Here is a 19,185-nt window from a genome sequence, read left to right as displayed (position 1 = left end):
TAGCAAATTCGCCATTCAAGACCAAGGTCCCGTAGGGGGAGCTGTTTGAGGCTCAACGGGAAGGAGTAGAGATGAGCCTGGCTAGTAGGAAGATTTCGGTGTTCGTCATATTGGCCGTCAGACTTGGCCGTCCCTATCCCTGTGATATGACTGGTTACTGCGCCGGGTATGTCGGCAGGTTGGACACCCACCCGGGTGGCTGATAGTGACGGGAGAGACTAACACGAGGAGCAGGTATTCAGGGGTAATCATTTCTTTGGGCTGCAAAAACATGTGGCGTTGGTTTGCGCGTCCACAAACCTCCGGGGAGTTTCATAATCAGTAGTGAGGTCAAGCGGTCTTCCTAGCGTGGACACGCGAACATAGACTTGCGTAACAAAAATAGAAAAGATACTATACGCGTTCTGGGCTTCGTGGATTTTTATGTGATTCTAACTCACCTCGCAAGGCCAGGCGCCTTGGGAATACTCAGATGTCCGAGATTTCGGAGTCCAGATGGGAACTCTTTCGCTGAGTAACCTGGGAGGCAAACCGGAGTAGTGGAGACGTTCCATAAACGGGACGCAACGTTGGAAAACTCCGATGCACACCACAGAATGGTGTAGTATCGATGAGCTCCGTCAGGTTCTTGCAGGCGAAGGTAGCCATGTGCCTGCGCGACGTCGAAATGGGTTGTTGTGAAAAAAGGTATCTAGACCCCGGCCCACAGTGACCCCCGGAACTGGGGCCCTTTCAAGGTTGGGTCGGGCGAGAAGGCCCAAGACACGGCCTAGTCCTGAGTGTGAATCCACCGCGTGCATGGTAACAATCCACAACCAACCTTTTGCCTGCTGCGGTTGTTCCAGGCAACGTGATAGTGTGGCGATGAAGGGCCGGGAACCATGTAGATCCATGCTGTTGTGTCACTGTCACTATATCGGTAAACATGGCGCAGCTAGGCTCGTATTAAATACTGCAGGATTCGAAGCAAGGGGGCTCGCTTGTGTATTGGCCGCCTTGGAAAGAACACCACCATGAGGTTTCTCGTCATACGATTCAACTATTGGTTTAAGTTGATGCAGTAAGACGGAGTGGAATTCGTAAGGAGGGCATAATCCAAGCAGAAGCACGGAAGCACGGGCTCGTGGCTGCTAGCTCGCCTTGGAAACGCGGAAAGCCATGTGCCTATGGTGTGGCTTGGCCAATGCCCAGTGCTGGACCCACCATCGCGACAACGGGGGCTTGATTATTTTTATCTTGTCATCCTGCCTTCCTAGGTAAACAATCTGTTCGGCACATTCCGGGCATCTGGCATTAGTATCCAGCTTGTCATGATTAGGATGCCGATTACCAGGCGCGGTCAAGATTTAAAAAAGCCCACGGTACTTTGATGTGACGTGCTTATGTTGGGGCAGCCTAACTCGGGAGAACGGGTCAGAATTTGAAATGCTTAGTGCACTGATGATTCAGCGGGGGCAGCAGCGCCAGCGCCGCCGTTCTCGTGGGACTGCGGCCCGACAGCCCGCGCACGCCCCAGGGGCGATCCTGGACGTGGATGGAGGTCGAAGCCGTGCTGGCCTCGTGCCGCAACCCGCAAGACACGTGCTGTTTAGACCCCGAGAATGGCAAGGCGCAGGATGGGGTGGGCTCCGTCGCGGGCGGGGCGCTGGAGCTTTGAGACACGCCTGGACGGAGCAACTATAACGGGTGACGGGGAAACTCGCGGGTTGCCATTCCCTCCCCTGGGCCGCCGTCCGTGGCTGCCTGTCACTGGAAGGCCAAAGGCGCTTGGGGGCTAGCGCAGAAAGAGGCGGCTCGTGTTCAGCCCTGCATCCTGGAGGGGTCAGTGATTTGAGATTCAGCTGTCCGGAATGGGAACAGAAATTTGGCTGCCTAAAATATTCCCCGAGGCCCTTGCCCCTGAACGGTGGGCTTGAGGATAGCGAGCCCCGTCATCGCTACTGGAATCCGACGCTGCATTTTTTTTCCCTTCCGCCTCCATCAAATTGGGATCGTTGATCGTGATTGAGACAGGGTAGTTTAACCGCGAAATCCTCACTGACCTTCCCCTTCCATTTCTTTCTCTTCGTTATTATGCGGCTTTGATCTGTTCCCAGAGATCCACCTATTTTATCTTTCGCCAATCACGCCAGAGTCTATCCGGTGGGACTTATGCCCGATTTAATTTGCGTTTCAGCGGCAATTTTGGTACTTTCTGTCAAGCGTTGACGAACCTCCATCGAGCCCCGCCAATGGACACAAACACATCCTGGCCATCAGATCGAGTGCTGTGGAACCGACCCAGGAACCAAGCCTGCGCCGTTTTGTCAAGCGTCCGGCCCCTATCGTGGCGGCGGTCAGCACTTTGTCAGGACCTCGTTTGTCTGCTGCACAGCTGTGGCCCAACCATGGGCCTGTGACTAAGCCCGGCATCCTCCGTCTGACCGTAGACAGACGCCTCTGCGGCGGGCAACGGTGCCCGCACGCCATCGCCTGCACCTGCCATGTGGCGGCAGCAGAGGAGTGAGATTGGCCCGCACATCCTGGCCCTTTCCGCCGTCTGCCGGTCTACCGAACCCGAAGATCCAGGGAGCTAGGAACCCATTCCTTCTGCCATCCCACCACCGCCCCGAGCGAAAAGGCCCGTCGTCGATGGGCGGTTGCCGAAAGCGGCTAAGCGCCGGCTGGCAGGCCATCCGTTTCGCCCCGGTTTATCAGACCCTGGGGGGAGCGACATGCCACTGGGCCATTACGAACCAGCGCACAGTGGATGCGGGCCGCGGACGCCAGACGCCACTCCCTCTAGGCAGCACCTTTTCTTTCCGTCTTTAGAGCCGTTACATTCCGACATGGATGGCAGCTGCGCTATCGGGGCTGACGTCGCAGTAACGCTGCACCGCATCTCTGCTGCCGCGCCAGCACATCCCGCCACCATGGATAGTGCACCACCTTGGCCCACGACCCTTCTTGCCAAGACTCTCCTCTCTTGCATCCGGCCTTCATTCCTTATGCCCATCGCCTTCTCCGGATGGAGCCCACTCACTCATACCAGCACGCTAGCTTGATTTGCCCGGGGCTTGTTCTTGATGCATGATAGTCGTTCTCGTTTTCCCCCACATTGCCAGGGGGCTCCTCCCCTGGCGGCTTCCCGTCCGTTCCCAGGCACTGGTCATCTCACTGCGCATCTATCTACATCTTCCGTCCGACCAAGACAATCCACCTGTCCAGCCGCCACCAGCGCTGGTGCTACGGGAGGATAAGTAATCAGAAGCAGCCACCAACGTTCATCGCGATCTGTCCTGGATGTCCAGTCATCCCATCCGTTTTCGCTGGGTGCATAGTGACGGTCTTGCACAAGATTGAGTGACGAGCTGCCCAGGGCCAGTCTCTTGCCCGCATCCCTGCCGAGCCTCAGCCCCAGCCGCCAACCCCCTTTCCCAGATTGCACGAAGCAATCGTGCTATCGGAGGCCCGCTTCTCAGCTGTATCCGGCAGCGCGGAAGTAGGCAGCTTTACCGGCTCGGCGACCACCGCCGGCCGTGAAACTCATCCTCATTGCCTGCACGGGTACTCTGTTCGGCTAAGTAGCTTGGTGATAGAGCACCCAAAGAGCAGCGCGCCAGGATGTCGCCCAGAACGCCACCATCCTCACTCGCCGCCGCGGGCACCGACAGCATCAAGCAGTCCAAGGCCTCGCAGCTGGGAGCAGGGGTAACGGGACATAGCAAGCCTTGCAGTAAGTAAACGCACATTTTACCCATCCCCACCCAGACTGCAAGCGAGCTTTCCGTTGACTGTCCGTCCCAGCCGCCTGCCGTCGGAGAAAGGTCAGATGCTGCAAGACCCAGCCCGGTTGCGCCAACTGCTCCAGGCACGGGCTGGTCTGCATCTATGACTCTGGCGACGGCGCCTCGGCGTCTGTTATCGCTTATGGCGCCGATCAGGCCGCCCTCTACGACCGTATAGACCGCCTGGAGCGCCTGATCGAGGAAATGTCCACTTCGTACCTTGCCATGCAAAGCAACTTTCCGATGCAACCACACCTGTACCCCTACGCCCACATCCGCGAGAGACACGCCTCGTCGCCATCTCAAAGAAGAACACCAGACAGGTCGTCCCCCGACTGGAGTATCGATAGCTACGCTACTGAGGACCAGAATATTCTTCGATCGGAGCGCGAGGACCACGGCACTCAAGTATTCGAGCCACACGTCGGCTACTATATGAGCTCGACATTCTGGATGAACTTGCATGAGTTTACCAGCGAACCGCGCTGCCTGCTGGACGTGCCGTCGGAACCCAAAATCCAGCCCGCAGTCTGGCCGTTCGCGGCAGCGTCCAGCGTTGTGGCTGGTGGCTTGGCGTCAGAGGGCATGTCACGCATGCACCTCCCCCTTGACAAGGAGAATTTTCTGCTCGACTACTTTTGGAAGAATGTCCATCCGTTCGTCAACATCAACCACAGACAAGCGTTCCGGGACCAGCTTCAAGACTTCCGCAGGGGTGCGTCTCCCATACGCAAGGAGTTCGAGGCAACCATGCTCTGCCAGCAACTGCTCGGCGCTGCTGCCATGAGCGAGGATCAGGCGCAACAGACACTGGCGCAAAGCAAGGGAGAGCTGGTGTCGCAGCTCCGCCTGGCGGCCGAGACGGCACTTAGTAGGGCCGATATACTACGCACGCGGAAGTTTATTGGCTTCCAGGCTTTGGTCTACTACATAGTACGTGTGACTATTGTGCGGCTGGAGGTTGGCCATCCAACAATCCTGGTTGGGGGTCATGCTGTCATTTTAAGGTGTTTGCTAACCTCACGTAGTGTTACTTGTTTGGCGAAGGCCAGGCTGAACAAGCAATAGCTCTGACAGGCTTGGCAGGGCGCGTCGGCATGCGACTCGGCTTACACCGAGACCCCGGGAACTACAACATTGCGCCCTGGGTGGCTGAGATGCGAAGGCGGTTATGGAACACACTCCTCATCCTCGACAGCCAGATGTTCAACGGAGAGGGCGCCGAGTCAGCGCTGGAGCCGCTCTCCAACGTCCAGCGGTCCATGAACGCCGAAGACTGCGAGTGGATCGTGTCACGCTTTGCCAAGCCTCACAGCACACCCGTTGACCGCGAAGGTTGGACGGAGCAGTCGCATTCCATCCTCTGGAGCGAGATGGTGAGGCTGACACGGAGGCTTGGAAGAATGTCACTGGCAATGGTACCACCAGAAGAGATGTACCGTCTCATCGACGAGACGGCAACGTACCTCACTGGCAGGTTCGTTGGGTGCGTCGACGAGTCGAACCACATGCAGGTCATCACTCTGTCTCGATTCCGGGCCGAGATAGCACACCAAAGGTTATCTATAGGGCTTAACAGCCTGCAGTTGTCGAGGACGCCAAGTACGGCAGACCAAGGACCGTAGGTTTGTTCCAATGTCTGCATAAGGGTGCACGAGGGCTCTCGCTTATGAAGAGCGCGAGCTTTCTTTGCAGCCATCCGAAGCTAATGCGATAGCCAACAGTCTGTTCTTGCAAGCAATTGACGTGCTGGAGGAGACGTCGCGTGGCGAGGCCGTAGCGGTGGCCCACGGCCTTGGATGGCTGTACAAGTGGCCTGTCCCATGGAACGCACTGGCATTCGTGCTTACAGGCCTAGCCCGGATACCGCAGTCCCATCCCAACGCGGACCGCGCGTGGGAGCAGGTCGAGCTGGCGTTCCGACGCCACGACAACCCCGACGTGGCCGCATGGCGCGCCATCGAGCAGCTCTGCGACCAAGCCATGTACTACCACCCACACCGCATGCATGCAGGCTACACTTACGCCACCCGCGCCGCCCCCGCCGCCCGAGCCTCGCCTGCCATGTCGTCAAAGTGTTCGGGAGCGCCCGCCCGCGAAGGTGTCAGCAGGGGCGGTTCGTTGTCCCCGGCGCCGCGCGTGGCCTCTGCCGGCGGAACTCGGTCGCCGGCCGTGACGGCAGCCGCGTCATCCACCGCCCGCTTGTTTGGCGACATGCAGCTTCTGCCCCCGGACATGGGCGGGGAAGTGTCGGGGACGTCTTTCGGATCCTACGGCCAGGGGTACGTCGGCGTCGACATTGGCTCGCAAGGCGGGTCCATGGTGGGTATCGATGACCCCATGAACCATCTTCTCTACTCTGACTGGAATGCCGACCCGAGGCGGCTCTCGGGTGGCTTCTAGGTGTGGGCTCGGCCTTTCTGCTCTTGCTAGGTGAATGCTATCTTTCTTTGACTATGGTTGGAAACAGCGGGAGTTATTTAAAGAAACAAATAGGCATGGCAATCAGTTTACTGGGTCAAGGAATAGACAGCATACTGGGAAAAGCAGCCCCGGAAATTTCTTCAATTCGATTCCACCCCCCCTTTATCCATCCCGACCGACTTCTTGCCAAGACGGCGCCCATGTGGACGGTGCGACGTTGCATCGGAGGGTTCTCGGGTCTGAAATTCTGACATTACACGTGGTTGCAGCCCGCCTGCCCCAACCGGGTCGACAGCGGTCTCGCGCACGTCCACGACAGTGCCTCTACTCAGCTACCTAGGCCTCTTGTGACACTGAGAAGCTCCCCCAAAAGGCCAGCAACGCGAAACAAAAGGAACATGTACCAGTCGCTCGCACAGAAGCGAACAATGTCGTGGGCAGCCGCCGAATTGCTTACCGACCGAGGTGCCGTGGATGCGAACTGCCAGCCACCAACGACAACAAACGGCCCCACCCGACACGGTCTTGGCCTGAGGGGAAAGAGGAGACGATGGAGACGAGCTTGGGAACATTAGGAAGCTGAGCCCGAGCAGACACGTCGAAGAATGGTCAGCGATGTGAATCGGGCCCGCCTCTCTGGAGCATATGACGGGCGCTTGTCGAATGGGGGGCTGTCAAAACGACAAAAAATCGGTGGTCCTTCCCCAGATTCCCCAGCCCTCCCCGGTTCCCCAACTTGTCTCCCCCGCAGGCCTTCCCCAGAGTAGAGTCTTGGACTGGAGAAGGCGGAGATGAAGGCGAGGCGATGGGATTTTCGGGCATGTATAAATAATACGGCGCTATCGCTGCGACCTGGCGTCTTTGGCCTTTCTGACTTGTCCGTCATCCACTGTATCTGTCGGGGCACTGGAAACAGCCCACGGTGAACACACCTCAGCGGCAGAGACGCACTCCTGTCCAGAAACAATCGTCGTCGAGCGACCGTCTACACGACCGAAAAAAAAATCAAAAGCAGCGGAACGCCATGGACAAGGAAAAGGGCAAGCAGGCGCCCATCGTGGCGGCCGAGGACGACGGCGGCCCCGCGGACGACGTGGCGGTCGAGAAGGAGCGTATCCACAACCTCGAGGCCATGATCGAGGGCGCCAAGCGGGCGACCGAGAACGAGCACAAGATGGGGCTGTTTGAGGCGCTGCGCATGTACCCCAAGGCGTCGGCGTGGAGCATCCTGATCTCGGTCGCCGTCATCATGGAGGGGTTTGACGTGGTGCTTCTCAGCAACTTTTGTGCGTTCGGTTCACTTTGGACTTGTTGTGGGAGAGAGGTGGAGAGGTAGAGAGGTTTTGCTGACATGTGCTGTCGTACAGACGCCTACCCAGAGTTCAAAAAGAGCTTCGGCAACCCGACCGGCAACGGCGACTACCAGCTCCCCGCACAGTGGCAGGCCGGGCTGAGCAACGGCGTCGCGTGCGGGCAGATCTTCGGCCTGCTGATCAACGGTGTAGGTAGCCACATCACCAACCCCTCCCAGGTTTCCACGTCCCCTAACGTCATCTCACCCGCAACTAGATCATCGCCGAGCGCTGGGGCTACCGCAAGGTCTACATCGGCTCCATGGTGTGCCTGACGGGCTTCATCTTCCTCTTCTTCTTCGCCAACAGCCTGCCCATGCTCCTCGCCGCCGAGGTCCTCTGCGGCATCCCCTGGGGCATCTTCCAGACCCTCACGACCTCGTACGCGGCCGAGGTGGCGCCCGTGGCGCTGCGCGCCTACCTCACGACCTGGGTCAACGCCTGCTGGGGCATCGGGCAGCTCGTGTCGGTCGGCATGCTGCGCGGGCTGCTGTCGCGCACCGACGAGTGGGGGTGGCGCATCCCCTACGCGCTGCAGTGGGTGTGGCCGCCCATGCTGATCGTGGTCGCGGCCCTGGCGCCCGAGTCGCCGTGGTGGCTGGTGCGCCGCGGCCGCATAGACGACGCGCGCGCGAGCCTGCGCCGCCTGGCCGCCGCGTCGGCCAGCGCCGAGAGCCTGGACCAGACGGTCGACATGATGCAGCACACGATCCGGCTGGAGAAGGAGGTGCAGCAGGGCGCGAGTTATATCGACTGCTTCCGCGGCGCCGACCTGCGCAGGACCGAGTGCACCGTCGGCGCGTGGGCGTGCCAGCAGCTGTGCGGGAGCGCCTTCATGAGCTACTCGACCTACTTCTTCCAGCAGGCCGGCATCCCCGTCTCGGCGAGCTTCAGCCTGACCATGGGGCAGTACGCTATTAATACGGGCGGCGTGGTGATTGCGTGGCTGCTCATGGGCTCGCTTGGAGTTGGGAGGCGGTAAGTTCTTTTTTTCTTCTCCCTCTCTTGCTTTTCCTTCCGTTTTACCTTTTGCAAACACACGCACAAGGTTTGCTAACACGCCACCCACCGCGCAGAACCCTCTACCTCTGGGGTGCCGTCTGGATGTTCGTTGTGCTCATGCTCGTCGGCGGCGTGGGCGAGCTCGGCACCACGCCCGCGTCGTGGGCGGCCGGGTCGCTGCTGCTCGTGTGGTCCGTCAGCTACCAGTTCACCGTCGGCACCATCTGCTACTCGCTCGTGACCGAGTACCCGTCGCGCCAGCTGCTCATCAAGACGCTCAACCTCGGCCGCGCCACCTACTGCGTCCTCAACATCGTCAAGAACTCCTTCATGCCCTACATGCTCAACCCGACCGCCTGGAACTGGAAGTCGCGCACCGCCTTCTTCTGGGCTGGGCTGGACCTTCTGGTCATTGTGTGGGTCTACTTTCGCCTGCCCGAGCCGACGGGCTTTACGTATGCCGAGCTGGACAGGGTGAGTGTTTTTCTTTCCTTCACGTGTTTGGACTATGAAGCTAATGGGCCATCTATCCTACCCTGCAGCTCTTCGAACTTGGCGTACCCGCCCGCAAGTTCCAGTCGGTCGGCATCGACGTGTTCCGCAAGGACGACGAGCGCCTCACCGTCGCGAAGGACGCCGTGGCCCGCGCGCAGTTGGGGTCGGCGGCAGGGGAGAAGCCCGAGGTTGAGGGTCGTGAGAAGGCATGAATGGATTGGGGGATTCCGGTCTGTCTGTGCAATGAGATAGCTCTAACCGCCCCTCATATGTGCTTCCCTCGAACGGAAAGCCCGGGGGGACGTCAAACCCAAACGAACAAACCCTGTTGCGCCACCCTACCCTGCTTTCCGCCCTGCTCCACGTGCCCGTGCACCTTTCCGGGCAGACGCCAGGCCAGCCGCTCACTCATCCTCGATTTCCGGGATGACTGGCAGGTCGCCGTACGTCGTCGTGTCCGGCTTCCAATAGCACCTCTCGGTTTTCGGATCGGATCTAGAAGGGACCGCCTTGCTGGGCCAGTAAGTGACTGGCGGCGACCTGCAGTTGGCGTAGGCCGAGATGGCGCTCCAGCCCGCATCGTCGCGGAACTCGCCGCTTGAGCCAAAGTGTCCCCGGTTAATATACCTGGCGGCGGTGCAGCACTTGTTGGCCATACGGAGGGCCCTCCGCATCTGCGAGACCGTCTCGACGGTTATGTTTCTCCTGGTGGGCTGTAGGTTTTGGTTTTTGTGGGCGGCAGTGCGTGGCAGCAATACGTCAGCGTCCTCTGCTTCTTTACAAATTGCGTTCAAGGTGAAAAAGTCGGCTTACGTTGCACATGTACAGCCCCGATGTGTTCCAGCACTTGACACGCGTGCACGTCTTGGCCGGCATGGTGAAGTTGTCGGACCATTCCTTGTACGGCATCTCCTGGGGGATCTTCTCGATCAGCTTGTGGGCGTTCCTGCGGTCGCCCACGTGGAACTGCCCGCAGTAAGTGTCTAGAGCGGTGCCGTGGTTCACAGGTCAGCCGAGGTCAAGCAACCGGAAGAAAGGAAAGACGTGGCGGAAGGGACGAGTATAGCTGCTGACAGACTTCCTGCGATTTTGGCCGGGAATTCATCTTGCCTGGCAACGAGGCCGTGGTCCAGGTTTGAGCTGTCGAGGCTTTCGAAGCGGCCGACAGGAGCACCAGAAAACTCGGGCTGGAACGAGCTGCCGACGGCGTGTCCCAAGACCTGCGGGCGGTCCGACAGGACATCGACGGTCGTTGCCGAAATGCCGCCGGCCAGCACGAGGCCCGTGGCAAGGGCGCGATATCCAGCCATGAAGCGCATGGTGGTTACTTTGCGCAGGAGGGGATGGCGTCACGCTCGACTCGACGTCTAGGACGGGACTGTTTCTTCCACTCTGGACTGTTATAGGTCCAATAGACCTTGCCGCCGTCGTGATTCATCTGCATTCCCTTTGGTGGCTTGACTGTGCCGCAAGCTTGAACCCCCAAGCGCGTCAAGCCGCCGCTCCAGGGAGCGCCATGGTGATCAAGGTTATTGTCGTTATGCTCATTATAGCCAGAGGACAAGCCCGAAACTAATTAACAAGGTTTGGTGCGGTGTGGGAGGCGTTTTGTGGCTGATAGGGGCCGTCATTTGATTGAATGAATTCCATCTGCAGCACCACAGCATGTCCTTTTTTGATGTTCTGGCCGCACGATACCCCAACCAGTTGTATACATGTTCTCGCCTGGCGTCAAATGCCCGTCGGCTTGCCGCTGGCATTCGCGGCCTGAAGGCGACAGCAAGAACGGAAAAACAACCTTGACGGAAAACCCCAGCACCCAAGGTACGAGTCGGGGCAGTGTAGATCGGAAAACCCCCCAGACAGGAGAGGGAGGTCGTCCGGCGGCTCCACCCAACTGCAACCGTCCGGGCCCTGTCGCCAGCATCTTCCCCCACGTTCCGAGTAGTTTATCAGACTGGTCGGGAATAATGCGACCAATAGACACAGGTCAGCGTCCTTCTCCGAGTGCTCCCGGGACCCAACCACGGCCGCCACCGACTCTCCCAAGACTGCTTGGCCCGCATAGCCGCGCGGAGAACCCTGCGCGTATCTGTGGGGAGGAGCTCGGGTAGGCTCCATATCCCCACCCCCACCGGCACTCGCTCCTCTTCCTTGACGCGAGCGAGCAGTCGGGGTCCTCATCACCACCAACCGTGCCATGTTACCGGTCCATCGGCCGCGAACTTGTTGGGGAGAGCGGACAATGGCTGCTCGGATTTCGCTCCGGGGGGCCCACCGCGCGCGTGGCTATATAGGAGGAAGGTCCATGGCCCATCGTTGACGCCCCCCTGTGCTTCGGGCCTGGCTGGCAGGCGGCAGGGATTCCTTCTGCCCCCCTCCCGCAAAGATGGTGTCGATACGCGATAAGAAGTCGGACCAGGACACGGTCGGGCAGATCGACAATGCCTCGCAGGACAACAGCCCGGACAAGGCCCCGGTCGCGCGCACCATCGACAACATGCGCGTGCTGGGGCTGACGGACGAGGACGCCGAGTTCTATGCGTCCTACACGCCCGAGCAGCGCAAGAGGGTGATCCGGAAGGTGGACAAGCGGCTAGTGCCCATGCTGGCAATCCTCTACCTCATCTCGCACCTCGACCGCGCAAACATTGGCAACGCAAAGATCGAGGGCCTTGCCAAGGACCTGAAACTCTCGGGCATCCAGTGGAACATTGTCCTGTCGCTCTTTTTTGTGCCCTACGTCTTGTTGGGCAAGTCCACCCCTGGCCCTCTCAACAACCCATTTCCCTTGCCGACATCATGGCTAACCAGCTCACCTACGCCCCCACCACAGAGGTCCCGTCCAACATCCTCCTCAAAAAGTTCACCCGCCCGTCCGTCTACCTCGGCACCCTGGTCACGGCCTGGGGCGTCATCATGACGCTGCACGGCGTGGTGCGCAACTTTGGCGGCCTCCTCGCCGCGCGCCTCCTCCTGGGCGCCTTCGAGTCGGGCTTCTACCCGGGCGCCGTGTACCTGTGCACCTTTTGGTACATGCCGCGCGACCTGGCCCAGCGCATCGCCTGGTTCTACTGCACCTCGTCGCTGTCGGGCGCCTTCTCGGGCCTGCTGGCCGCCGCCATCGCGCGCATGCACGGCGTCGGCGGGCTCGAGGGCTGGCGCTGGATCTTCATCCTGGAGGGGCTCGCCACCGTGCTGCTGGGGGTAGCGACCTTCTTCCTGCTGATCGACAGCCCCGCCCTCGGCGGCAAGTGGCTCGAGCCCGACGAGATCCGGTTCCTGGAGCTGCAGCGCTTCATCAAGCAGGGCGGGCGCTTCCAGGACGAGGGCGGCGAGTCGCGGCTCGTCTGGCACGACCTCAAGGCCGTGCTGACCAACTGGCGCCTGTACATGCAGGCGTACATTCTGATGTGCCAGTCGGCCACTAGCTACGGTGAGCTGCCGTTGTTCCAGGCATTGGGGTCCTAGGTCTGGATAAAGCTAACGAACCTCACACCACACCCCAACACAGGCACAAAGTTCACCCTCCCGACAATCACAAAGTCCATGGGCTTCAGCACCACAAACGCCCAGCTCATGACGGTCCCACCCTACGTCGCGGGCGCGCTGTCGGCCCTGTTCTTCTCGCACCTCTCGGACCGCTTCTACTGGCGCATGCCCTTCGTCGCCATCCCCATGTTGCTCATCACGGCGGGCTACGCCATCGTGCTGTCGCTCGACGGCGACCTGGGCGGGCCCAACGTCGGCGCGGCCTTCATGGGGATAATCCTGACCACCATCGGCATCTACCCCATCGCGCCCGCGGGCTCGTCGTGGGCGGCCAACAACCTGGCGCCGGCGTCGCGCCGCGCCATCGGCGTCGCCTTCAACATCGGCGTCGGCAACCTCGGCGGCATCGTCGGCAGCTACATCTACCTCGACACCGAGGCGCCCCGCTACCCGACCGGCTTCGGGCTCAGCCTGGCCTTTGGCTGCAGCGGCCTGCTCGTCGCGCTCCTGCTCGAGCTGAGCTACAAGTGGGGGAACAAGAGGAAGGAGGCCTGGACCGAGGCGGACGCGCACGCGCGCTACTCGGAGGACGAGCTGATCAAGTTGGGCGACAAGAGCCCGCTGTTCAGGTACACGCTGTGAGGAGGGGGGTAGGCGGGTGTGGTCTTGTATTTTTCTGGCATTTCTGGAAGTGAGGCGAGCGAGGAAGCATGGTTGGTGGCCAAGAGGGGCCAAGAACCACCACCCCAGTTTCCTGTTACAGCTTGTGGACATTGACGGTGATCAAGTCCGCTACTCATAACACAGAATTGCCTGTGCAACGCCAAGAACTTTGCAGAGGTAGCTCGCAGGTTGATTGGCTCGTTGTCATGCCGAAACACGTGTGTTTGGAATATTGGTGCGGCCCCTAAACGTGCGTCATTCAGAATTCGGCGAGTTAAAGACAACTTCTGGGAAAGCCCAACATGGACGAAAAGGACGAAATCGGGGTCTCTGGAGAAAGTTCCATTAAATGCAGGTAATGCCGTGCTATATCCATGCAGGTAACCCCGTTAGATGCGTCTTATTTCCATAGTTCTCGACTTTAGCCATCTCTTGCCCGCAAACTCCAGAAACTCCTTTGTAAATGATAGACAGAATGGTAACGAACATATGTGATACATGGAGAAAGAAAAGTACAGACGCCATGCAGGCAATTCCGGAAGTGTACCCACAACGGAACGTGCCAGAACGGCCGCTCCCAAACTACAAAAAATCATCTACTGCAAAGCGTTGCTGTACGGCTCATACGCCATGGGCGCCCGCTGGGGCTTCGCCTGAGGCTTTCCTCCCGGGATCTGGTACTCGGCAACGCCGCGCACCGGCGACCCCATGCGCGGATTCTCGTACTCGGTGGACCAGTCGTCGTCGGTGCCGCGCTGCTGCTGCTGCGGCGGCGGCATGGTCGAGAGCCCCAAGGCGGGCTTGCCGCCGATCTGCGCGTACTTGTGGCGGCCGAGCAGCGGGATGCGGCCCAGGAGGCCCTTGGGCTCGCGGGTTGCGCCGCCGCCCTTGGCCAGCATCCCGGCGTTCATGGGGTCGCCGGCGCTGCTGTTGAAGTCGCCAAACATGGTCTTGTCCGACATGCGGCGGCCGCGCGTGACCGAGTCGCCGCGCTGGCGCAGCACCAGAACGATGGCGGCGGTCAAGGTGAGGACGAAGGCGAGCCAGCCGAGGAGGATGGCGGCGAGGCCGACCGAGGCCGACAGGCCCTGATCGGCAAAGGCGGCGTTGAAGGTGTCGGCCACGCGGCGGAAGACGTGCACGGCCGCGGCGTTGCCGGCCAGCAGGAACAGGGCGGCGAGCACGACCATGCCTGTCACAGCGGTCGAGATGGCACTGGCCGAGGCCAGAATGGTGGCGCCCAGGGCGCCCAGGATGGCCGACAGGCCCAGCAGCAGAGTGCAAAAGACAAAGGAGAAGGCGATGAAGTAGGCCGCCTTGTTGTACGAGGCCAGGGCGTCGCGGTACTCGGGCGGGTAGGTCGCGCCCAGCCCTGACGCGTCGAGCCGCAGCTGAATGCCCGGGTTGAACCAGAAGCCGACGCGGGGGGCGGAGCACGAGGGCCCGGACGCGGTGCGGGCGCACGATGTGAGAAGCGAGATGGTGTACTCGTCGGCGAGGCCGAGGGAGGAGGCCGTGAGGTCCTCGCCCACCCAGTCGATGCCGCTGGCCTCGCTCAGGCCTCGCAGCTCTTCCGATCCGGAGAGGGCCGAGGGGAGTTTTAAGTTGGCGACGTTGGTCTGGACGGACAGCGGTCAGTAGGATGGTCTTCCAGTGAAGACAGACTGGTTGGGCCACAGCCGTACCTTGAGGAAGAAGAGATCTGCAAGTCCATTGTTGACTCCCGACACCAGCACTAATAGTACTAGCAGAAAGGAGGCTGCTGAGAGAAAGACTGGAAGGAAAGTCAAAATGTTCTTGCTTCGTGGTGCCATGGCTGCCGAGTGTTGCTGTTGCTGGATGTGCGGTGGTTGTTTTCCAGAAATTCTAAAGAAACTTGGAGTGATATCACGCTCTTCTCGGGAGAAGGAGGGCGGCGGCTGCCAAAGGCTTATACCAGCTCCAACGGGACGCAGTCTGCGGCGTGGACATAAAGGAGGGCAACTTGAAACCAGGGCTGCCCATCAATGGGTGGGGTGAGATGCCGGAAACGGAAACTTGAGGCAGTGATTTGGCGAGATATTGTCAGCAGCCAACCCGTCTGCGAGGGTGCGGCACGGAATGGGCAATTTATTCTGGGATCTCTGGCTGCCGACGGGAGGGTTGCATCCAGCCCACATTTGGCACGCGGAATGGTCGCTGACGTCGGTGCCGAAATAGCAACAGCCAGTGCCTGGCGCTAAACCTAACGGCAGCACGCCTTCCCCACGCTGCTGCCCCCTCGTGCTCCCTCTGCCCGGACTTGGCTGCATGCGTTTGTAGTAGAGTCTGCCAGGGAGTCGGGTTAAGCGCGAGCCGCCCTGACACAGCCACAGCCACGGCGGCTCGGATGGGCAGGCGACCGATCCAATCTGCGCCGCGCATCGTCGCCGGTTGAGTGTGGTCCAGAGGGAGATCTGGGAGGGTAGGGGTGGCTGCTGTTCCGATGGCAAGCCGGGGGGCTGAGATGGGATGCGGGTCGTGATCCCTGTTCTGTCTTGTCGTGCTTTCTTTCATTTGCCGGCTCGTCTTTATTTTACGAAGTGGATGGGTCGGTGAGCTTTTACAGCGGGGCCCTCCCTCAACCCGCGATTCTGTTTCGATCGGCAAGGTCGCTGCCGTTGAAACTTCTGGGCCAGGTGGGGTGGAAGGAACGAGCCCTGAAAGGAACAGAGACAAGCGCCTTCTGTCTGGGCTGTGAGGTTCGGGCAGCCACTGGCCGTCGCGGAAACGGCGGATCCGGTGGCCGGCAGTGGAATGGAAGCCGACGGCAGCGAACGTTGGTGGCTTCGAGTTCATTGACGGTCAGTCGGGCGGTCAATTATTGTCTGTCATGATGCAAAACCCGGATCGGCAGCGAGTCGTGGGTTCCAGACCAGAAACAGCCAGAAGCTGAGTCCAGCTGCCGCGGCTGCTAGAGTTGCCGTCGCAGCTAAGAACCAGCTCATCAACCTCGTACTCTTTGCTTCTCCACCGTGCCGCTGCCGTTTCCTCCACCGTGCCAGCCGCCGCTTGGGCTCGCCGGGAGGAGCAGCGTTCCGGGCACAGCTTGAGCGCTAGCAGCTTGGCAGTATTGCCAGACTCTGTGCTGTAACTCTTGAGGAATCCGCGCCAAATTCCCTCGCCATCAATTACCAACTGTCCCATGTAACGGCCACGCAACGACCCGTTCGTATCTTGTTTGACTTACCTTTCCATTCCTGGGGCGCCGACGAAAATAGTAGCACCCTCTGCTTGCGGCGGGAACCCACACCACCAACAGCTTCGCCGCCTGCATCTCACCCTCACCCCCCCTGGCCGGAGCCATGGGGCCGGACCCTGGCTGCATGTGCTCTGCCGCACATGCGACGACCTCGATGGATGGATGTGCTGGTTTTAGACTCGATAAATTCATCCCATTTCCATCTCAGCCATTGTGATAATCAGCCTGTTCCTCGCCCCAGTGTTCGTCTCATACTTAATCTGGACTCCATCCTTTTCCTGATCTCGACATCCAGAGAGACGCCAGCACATCAGATATCGGAAGTCACGCCTTCCTGAGCAAAACCCCCTTTCCTTCTCTCCTGTCTCCTCCTCCTAGATCTTGAACACGCTCGCCCAAGATGCGCTTCTCCGCGAGGTTAACCCTCCTCCCAGTCGCCCTCCTGGCCACAGTCGCCCATGGCAAGGAGTGGATCGTCGCTGTCGGCAGGGGCGGCCTGAAGTTTGACCCCGAGGTCATCCCCGATGCGAAGGGGGGAGACACGGTCACGTACCAATTCTACGCGAGGAACCACAGCGTCGTAGCTTCGTCGTTCGGCGAGCCTTGCAAACCGCTGGCCAAGGACCTGATCTTCTCGGCATTTGTGCCCAACGAGTCTCCCGATGTTCCGTCGACGACTAGCTTCACAATCACCATCAAGGACAAGAAGCCGCTGTGGTTCTACTGCGCCCAGGGCAACCACTGCCAGCAGGGCATGGTCCACTCAATTAATGCGTAAGACTGCCTCCATCTATCACCTCGCCGAGTGACGCGTGGCTAACGCGTCTTGGAAACAGTCCTCCAGCTGGCCCTGGCAACAGCCACGACGAGTTCAAGAAGAAGGCCAAGGATGTTGTCGCCACCCTGTCGCCCCCAGGAGGGCCTCCGGGAGGACTTCCTGTTGGTGGTGAGCGGATCGCAAAGGTTCAGGTTGGCGGCTCCAACGGTTCCTTCACCTTCACTCCCAACGACCTCATTGAGCCCAAGGGCACTGTTGTGCAGTTCAGCTTCAACCCGGCAGTAAGTCTAGGCACTACATACCTCAGCCAGCTTGAAACAGCAAGGCAGTTTAACTGACCCATTTCTGTTCACAGAACCACTCGGTCGTCCAGTCTTCGTTCGAAAAGCCATGCTCGCCCCTCGAAGGCGGCGGCTTCAGCAGCGGCTTCATCCCCACCCAGGCCCGCCCGTCAGGCGCTCTCTTCCACATCAAGGTAACGGACGAGAAGCCCATCTGGTTTTACTGCGGCCAGGGTAGGCACTGCCAGACCGGCATGGTCGGCAGCGTCAACGCCCCCGCGCAGGGCAACACCCTGGCCGCCTTCGCCGACAAGGCCAAGAGCGCCGGCGCGAGCAGCATCCCGCCCAAAGCCCCTCAGGGCGGCACCCTGGCGGTCAACGGCACCAACGTGGCTAGCTTTGGCGGCAGTAACGTGCTCAACTTCCAGCCGGCCGACAAGGGCATCATCGACAAGGTGCCCAAGCCCGGCGAGAACATGACGGGCATCGTCTACGACATGGCCGGCGGGCGCCAGCCCATCAACTACGGCTTCGCGCCGCAGATCTCGGACGACGCCGTCGAGCTGCTCCAGCTCGTGCTCTTCCTCGACAACGTCGTGCTCACCGTGCTCTGGACCGGCTTCGACCGGCTCAAGGCGGGCGGCTGGGCCGGCGTGTACCCCAAGTCCATCGTCAGCACCATCGGCAGCATGTCGGCGCAGGCGCTGGTGCATCGGCAGACGGCGACGGACTCGCTGCAGAACTACAGGCGGGCCGTGCCCGAGGCCTGCAAGGTCCGGCCCGCCGCCGACGCCGACGACAGCGTCGAGCAGTGGCTGCAGAACGTGCAGCAGCTCGTGACGGTGCAGATCGGGGTCATAACCGACGTCATGACGAGCGTGGCCACGACGGACCCCTGGCTGGTGCCGGCGCTGGCGTCCCAGGTCGGGGCCAAGGCGCGCATGAGCGGCATGGTCAACATGATGCAGAACCACAAGGCCGCCGCCTCGCCCCGCGAGGCCCTCCTCCCCGCCCGCCTCGGCTACGCCTACGTCAAGAACCGGTTCGTCGACGGCGACTGCGCCGGCGCCCTTCCCGCCGGCGGCAAGGTGCTCGGAAGCGACGGTAAAGTTCTGCCGCCGCTGGTCTTCACCGACAAGCACCGCCTCGGCGGCAGCGCGGGCGACCAGGTCAACGCCGTCACGGTGCGCATCCCCGCCGAGGCCGGGCAGGACCAGCAGCTGTACATGGCCTGGATCGGGGCCTGGGGCGGGCTCGAGTTCACGACGGTGCTGCGCAGCAACGGCTTCGCGCCCGTACCCGACGGCATGTACGGTAATCTGTACGGTGTCCTGACGACAAAGTCGGGCGTCAAGCTGCAGGAGGTGGCCAGCGTAGCCATCGCCGGGCCGGAGCCGCTGTGGGTCAGCGACCCCAACGGATGGGGCAACTAAGCGCCGCCAACCTGGTTTTTGTTTGTTTTTGGGTTACCATTTCTTTTTCCTTATCTGTAATATTCTTGGCTTCACTGCATCAGAATCGTGGCCATATTTTCACATGTAACACACACTCGCACATTGCCAACCGCGGGAGTCGGCACGGCGGTAGAAACTTTGGGGTTCGGGCGTTGGGACAGGATTTCTCGGTACCGCAGGACTCGAATGGTCGGTCGGGTACCTACGTACTAGCAATTGTGTTGTTAATGCAGATTTTTTTATGACGAACATTGCAT

At 60.4% G+C, this 19,185-nt stretch overlaps 9 protein-coding genes across 9 annotated transcripts; 5 read left to right on the top strand and 4 right to left on the bottom strand.

Moving 5' to 3' along the window:
• Window positions 1–1,013: 1,013 nt before the first annotated feature.
• GGTG_10611 (hypothetical protein) lies at window positions 1,014–1,657 on the top strand (the record flags this gene model as incomplete). Its single annotated transcript, XM_009228485.1, has 2 exons — window positions 1,014–1,060; window positions 1,450–1,657. The coding sequence occupies 2 exons, from the start codon at window positions 1,014–1,016 to the stop codon at window positions 1,655–1,657; spliced, it is 255 nt and encodes an 84-aa protein (XP_009226749.1).
• Window positions 1,658–2,197: 540 nt separating this feature from the next.
• Window positions 2,198–2,675, bottom strand: GGTG_10610 (hypothetical protein; the record flags this gene model as incomplete). Its single annotated transcript, XM_009228484.1, has 2 exons — window positions 2,198–2,321; window positions 2,425–2,675. 2 exons carry the CDS (start codon window positions 2,673–2,675, stop codon window positions 2,198–2,200), a joined length of 375 nt encoding a protein of 124 aa, XP_009226748.1.
• Window positions 2,676–2,797: 122 nt separating this feature from the next.
• Window positions 2,798–6,382, top strand: GGTG_10609 (hypothetical protein). The gene is made up of 4 exons (XM_009228483.1): window positions 2,798–3,715; window positions 3,787–4,700; window positions 4,796–5,388; window positions 5,492–6,382. The coding sequence occupies exons 1-4, from the start codon at window positions 3,604–3,606 to the stop codon at window positions 6,168–6,170; spliced, it is 2,298 nt and encodes a 765-aa protein (XP_009226747.1). The 5' UTR covers window positions 2,798–3,603; the 3' UTR covers window positions 6,171–6,382.
• A 57-nt stretch (window positions 6,383–6,439) lies between these two features.
• Window positions 6,440–9,380, top strand: GGTG_10608 (hypothetical protein). The gene is made up of 5 exons (XM_009228482.1): window positions 6,440–7,477; window positions 7,559–7,692; window positions 7,761–8,521; window positions 8,620–9,019; window positions 9,088–9,380. Exons 1-5 carry the CDS (start codon window positions 7,216–7,218, stop codon window positions 9,250–9,252), a joined length of 1,722 nt encoding a protein of 573 aa, XP_009226746.1. The 5' UTR covers window positions 6,440–7,215; the 3' UTR covers window positions 9,253–9,380.
• A 2-nt stretch (window positions 9,381–9,382) lies between these two features.
• GGTG_10607 (hypothetical protein) lies at window positions 9,383–10,359 on the bottom strand (the record flags this gene model as incomplete). The annotated part of the gene is made up of 3 exons (XM_009228481.1): window positions 9,383–9,753; window positions 9,854–10,023; window positions 10,119–10,359. 3 exons carry the CDS (start codon window positions 10,357–10,359, stop codon window positions 9,445–9,447), a joined length of 720 nt encoding a protein of 239 aa, XP_009226745.1. The 3' UTR covers window positions 9,383–9,444.
• Window positions 10,360–11,429: 1,070 nt separating this feature from the next.
• On the top strand, window positions 11,430–13,272 carry GGTG_10606 (MFS transporter; the record flags this gene model as incomplete). The annotated part of the gene is made up of 3 exons (XM_009228480.1): window positions 11,430–11,793; window positions 11,877–12,476; window positions 12,555–13,272. The coding sequence occupies 3 exons, from the start codon at window positions 11,430–11,432 to the stop codon at window positions 13,172–13,174; spliced, it is 1,584 nt and encodes a 527-aa protein (XP_009226744.1). The 3' UTR covers window positions 13,175–13,272.
• A 251-nt stretch (window positions 13,273–13,523) lies between these two features.
• GGTG_10605 (hypothetical protein) lies at window positions 13,524–15,511 on the bottom strand. Its single transcript, XM_009228479.1, has 2 exons — window positions 14,881–15,511; window positions 13,524–14,814 (listed from the first exon to the last, which is right to left on the bottom strand). Exons 1-2 carry the CDS (start codon window positions 15,007–15,009, stop codon window positions 13,792–13,794), a joined length of 1,152 nt encoding a protein of 383 aa, XP_009226743.1. The 5' UTR covers window positions 15,010–15,511; the 3' UTR covers window positions 13,524–13,791.
• A 649-nt stretch (window positions 15,512–16,160) lies between these two features.
• Window positions 16,161–16,520, bottom strand: GGTG_10604 (hypothetical protein; the record flags this gene model as incomplete). Its single annotated transcript, XM_009228478.1, has 2 exons — window positions 16,161–16,301; window positions 16,404–16,520. The coding sequence occupies 2 exons, from the start codon at window positions 16,518–16,520 to the stop codon at window positions 16,161–16,163; spliced, it is 258 nt and encodes an 85-aa protein (XP_009226742.1).
• A 27-nt stretch (window positions 16,521–16,547) lies between these two features.
• On the top strand, window positions 16,548–19,085 carry GGTG_10603 (hypothetical protein). Its single transcript, XM_009228477.1, has 3 exons — window positions 16,548–17,189; window positions 17,252–17,474; window positions 17,549–19,085. The coding sequence occupies exons 1-3, from the start codon at window positions 16,816–16,818 to the stop codon at window positions 18,905–18,907; spliced, it is 1,956 nt and encodes a 651-aa protein (XP_009226741.1). The 5' UTR covers window positions 16,548–16,815; the 3' UTR covers window positions 18,908–19,085.
• Window positions 19,086–19,185: the final 100 nt, after the last annotated feature.

The sequence above is a fragment of the Gaeumannomyces tritici genome (genome assembly GCF_000145635.1).
Source record: "Gaeumannomyces tritici R3-111a-1 unplaced genomic scaffold supercont2.6, whole genome shotgun sequence".
Classification (NCBI taxonomy): Eukaryota; Fungi; Ascomycota; class Sordariomycetes; order Magnaporthales; family Magnaporthaceae; genus Gaeumannomyces; species Gaeumannomyces tritici.
This window is presented reverse-complemented; position numbering and strand designations above follow the sequence as displayed.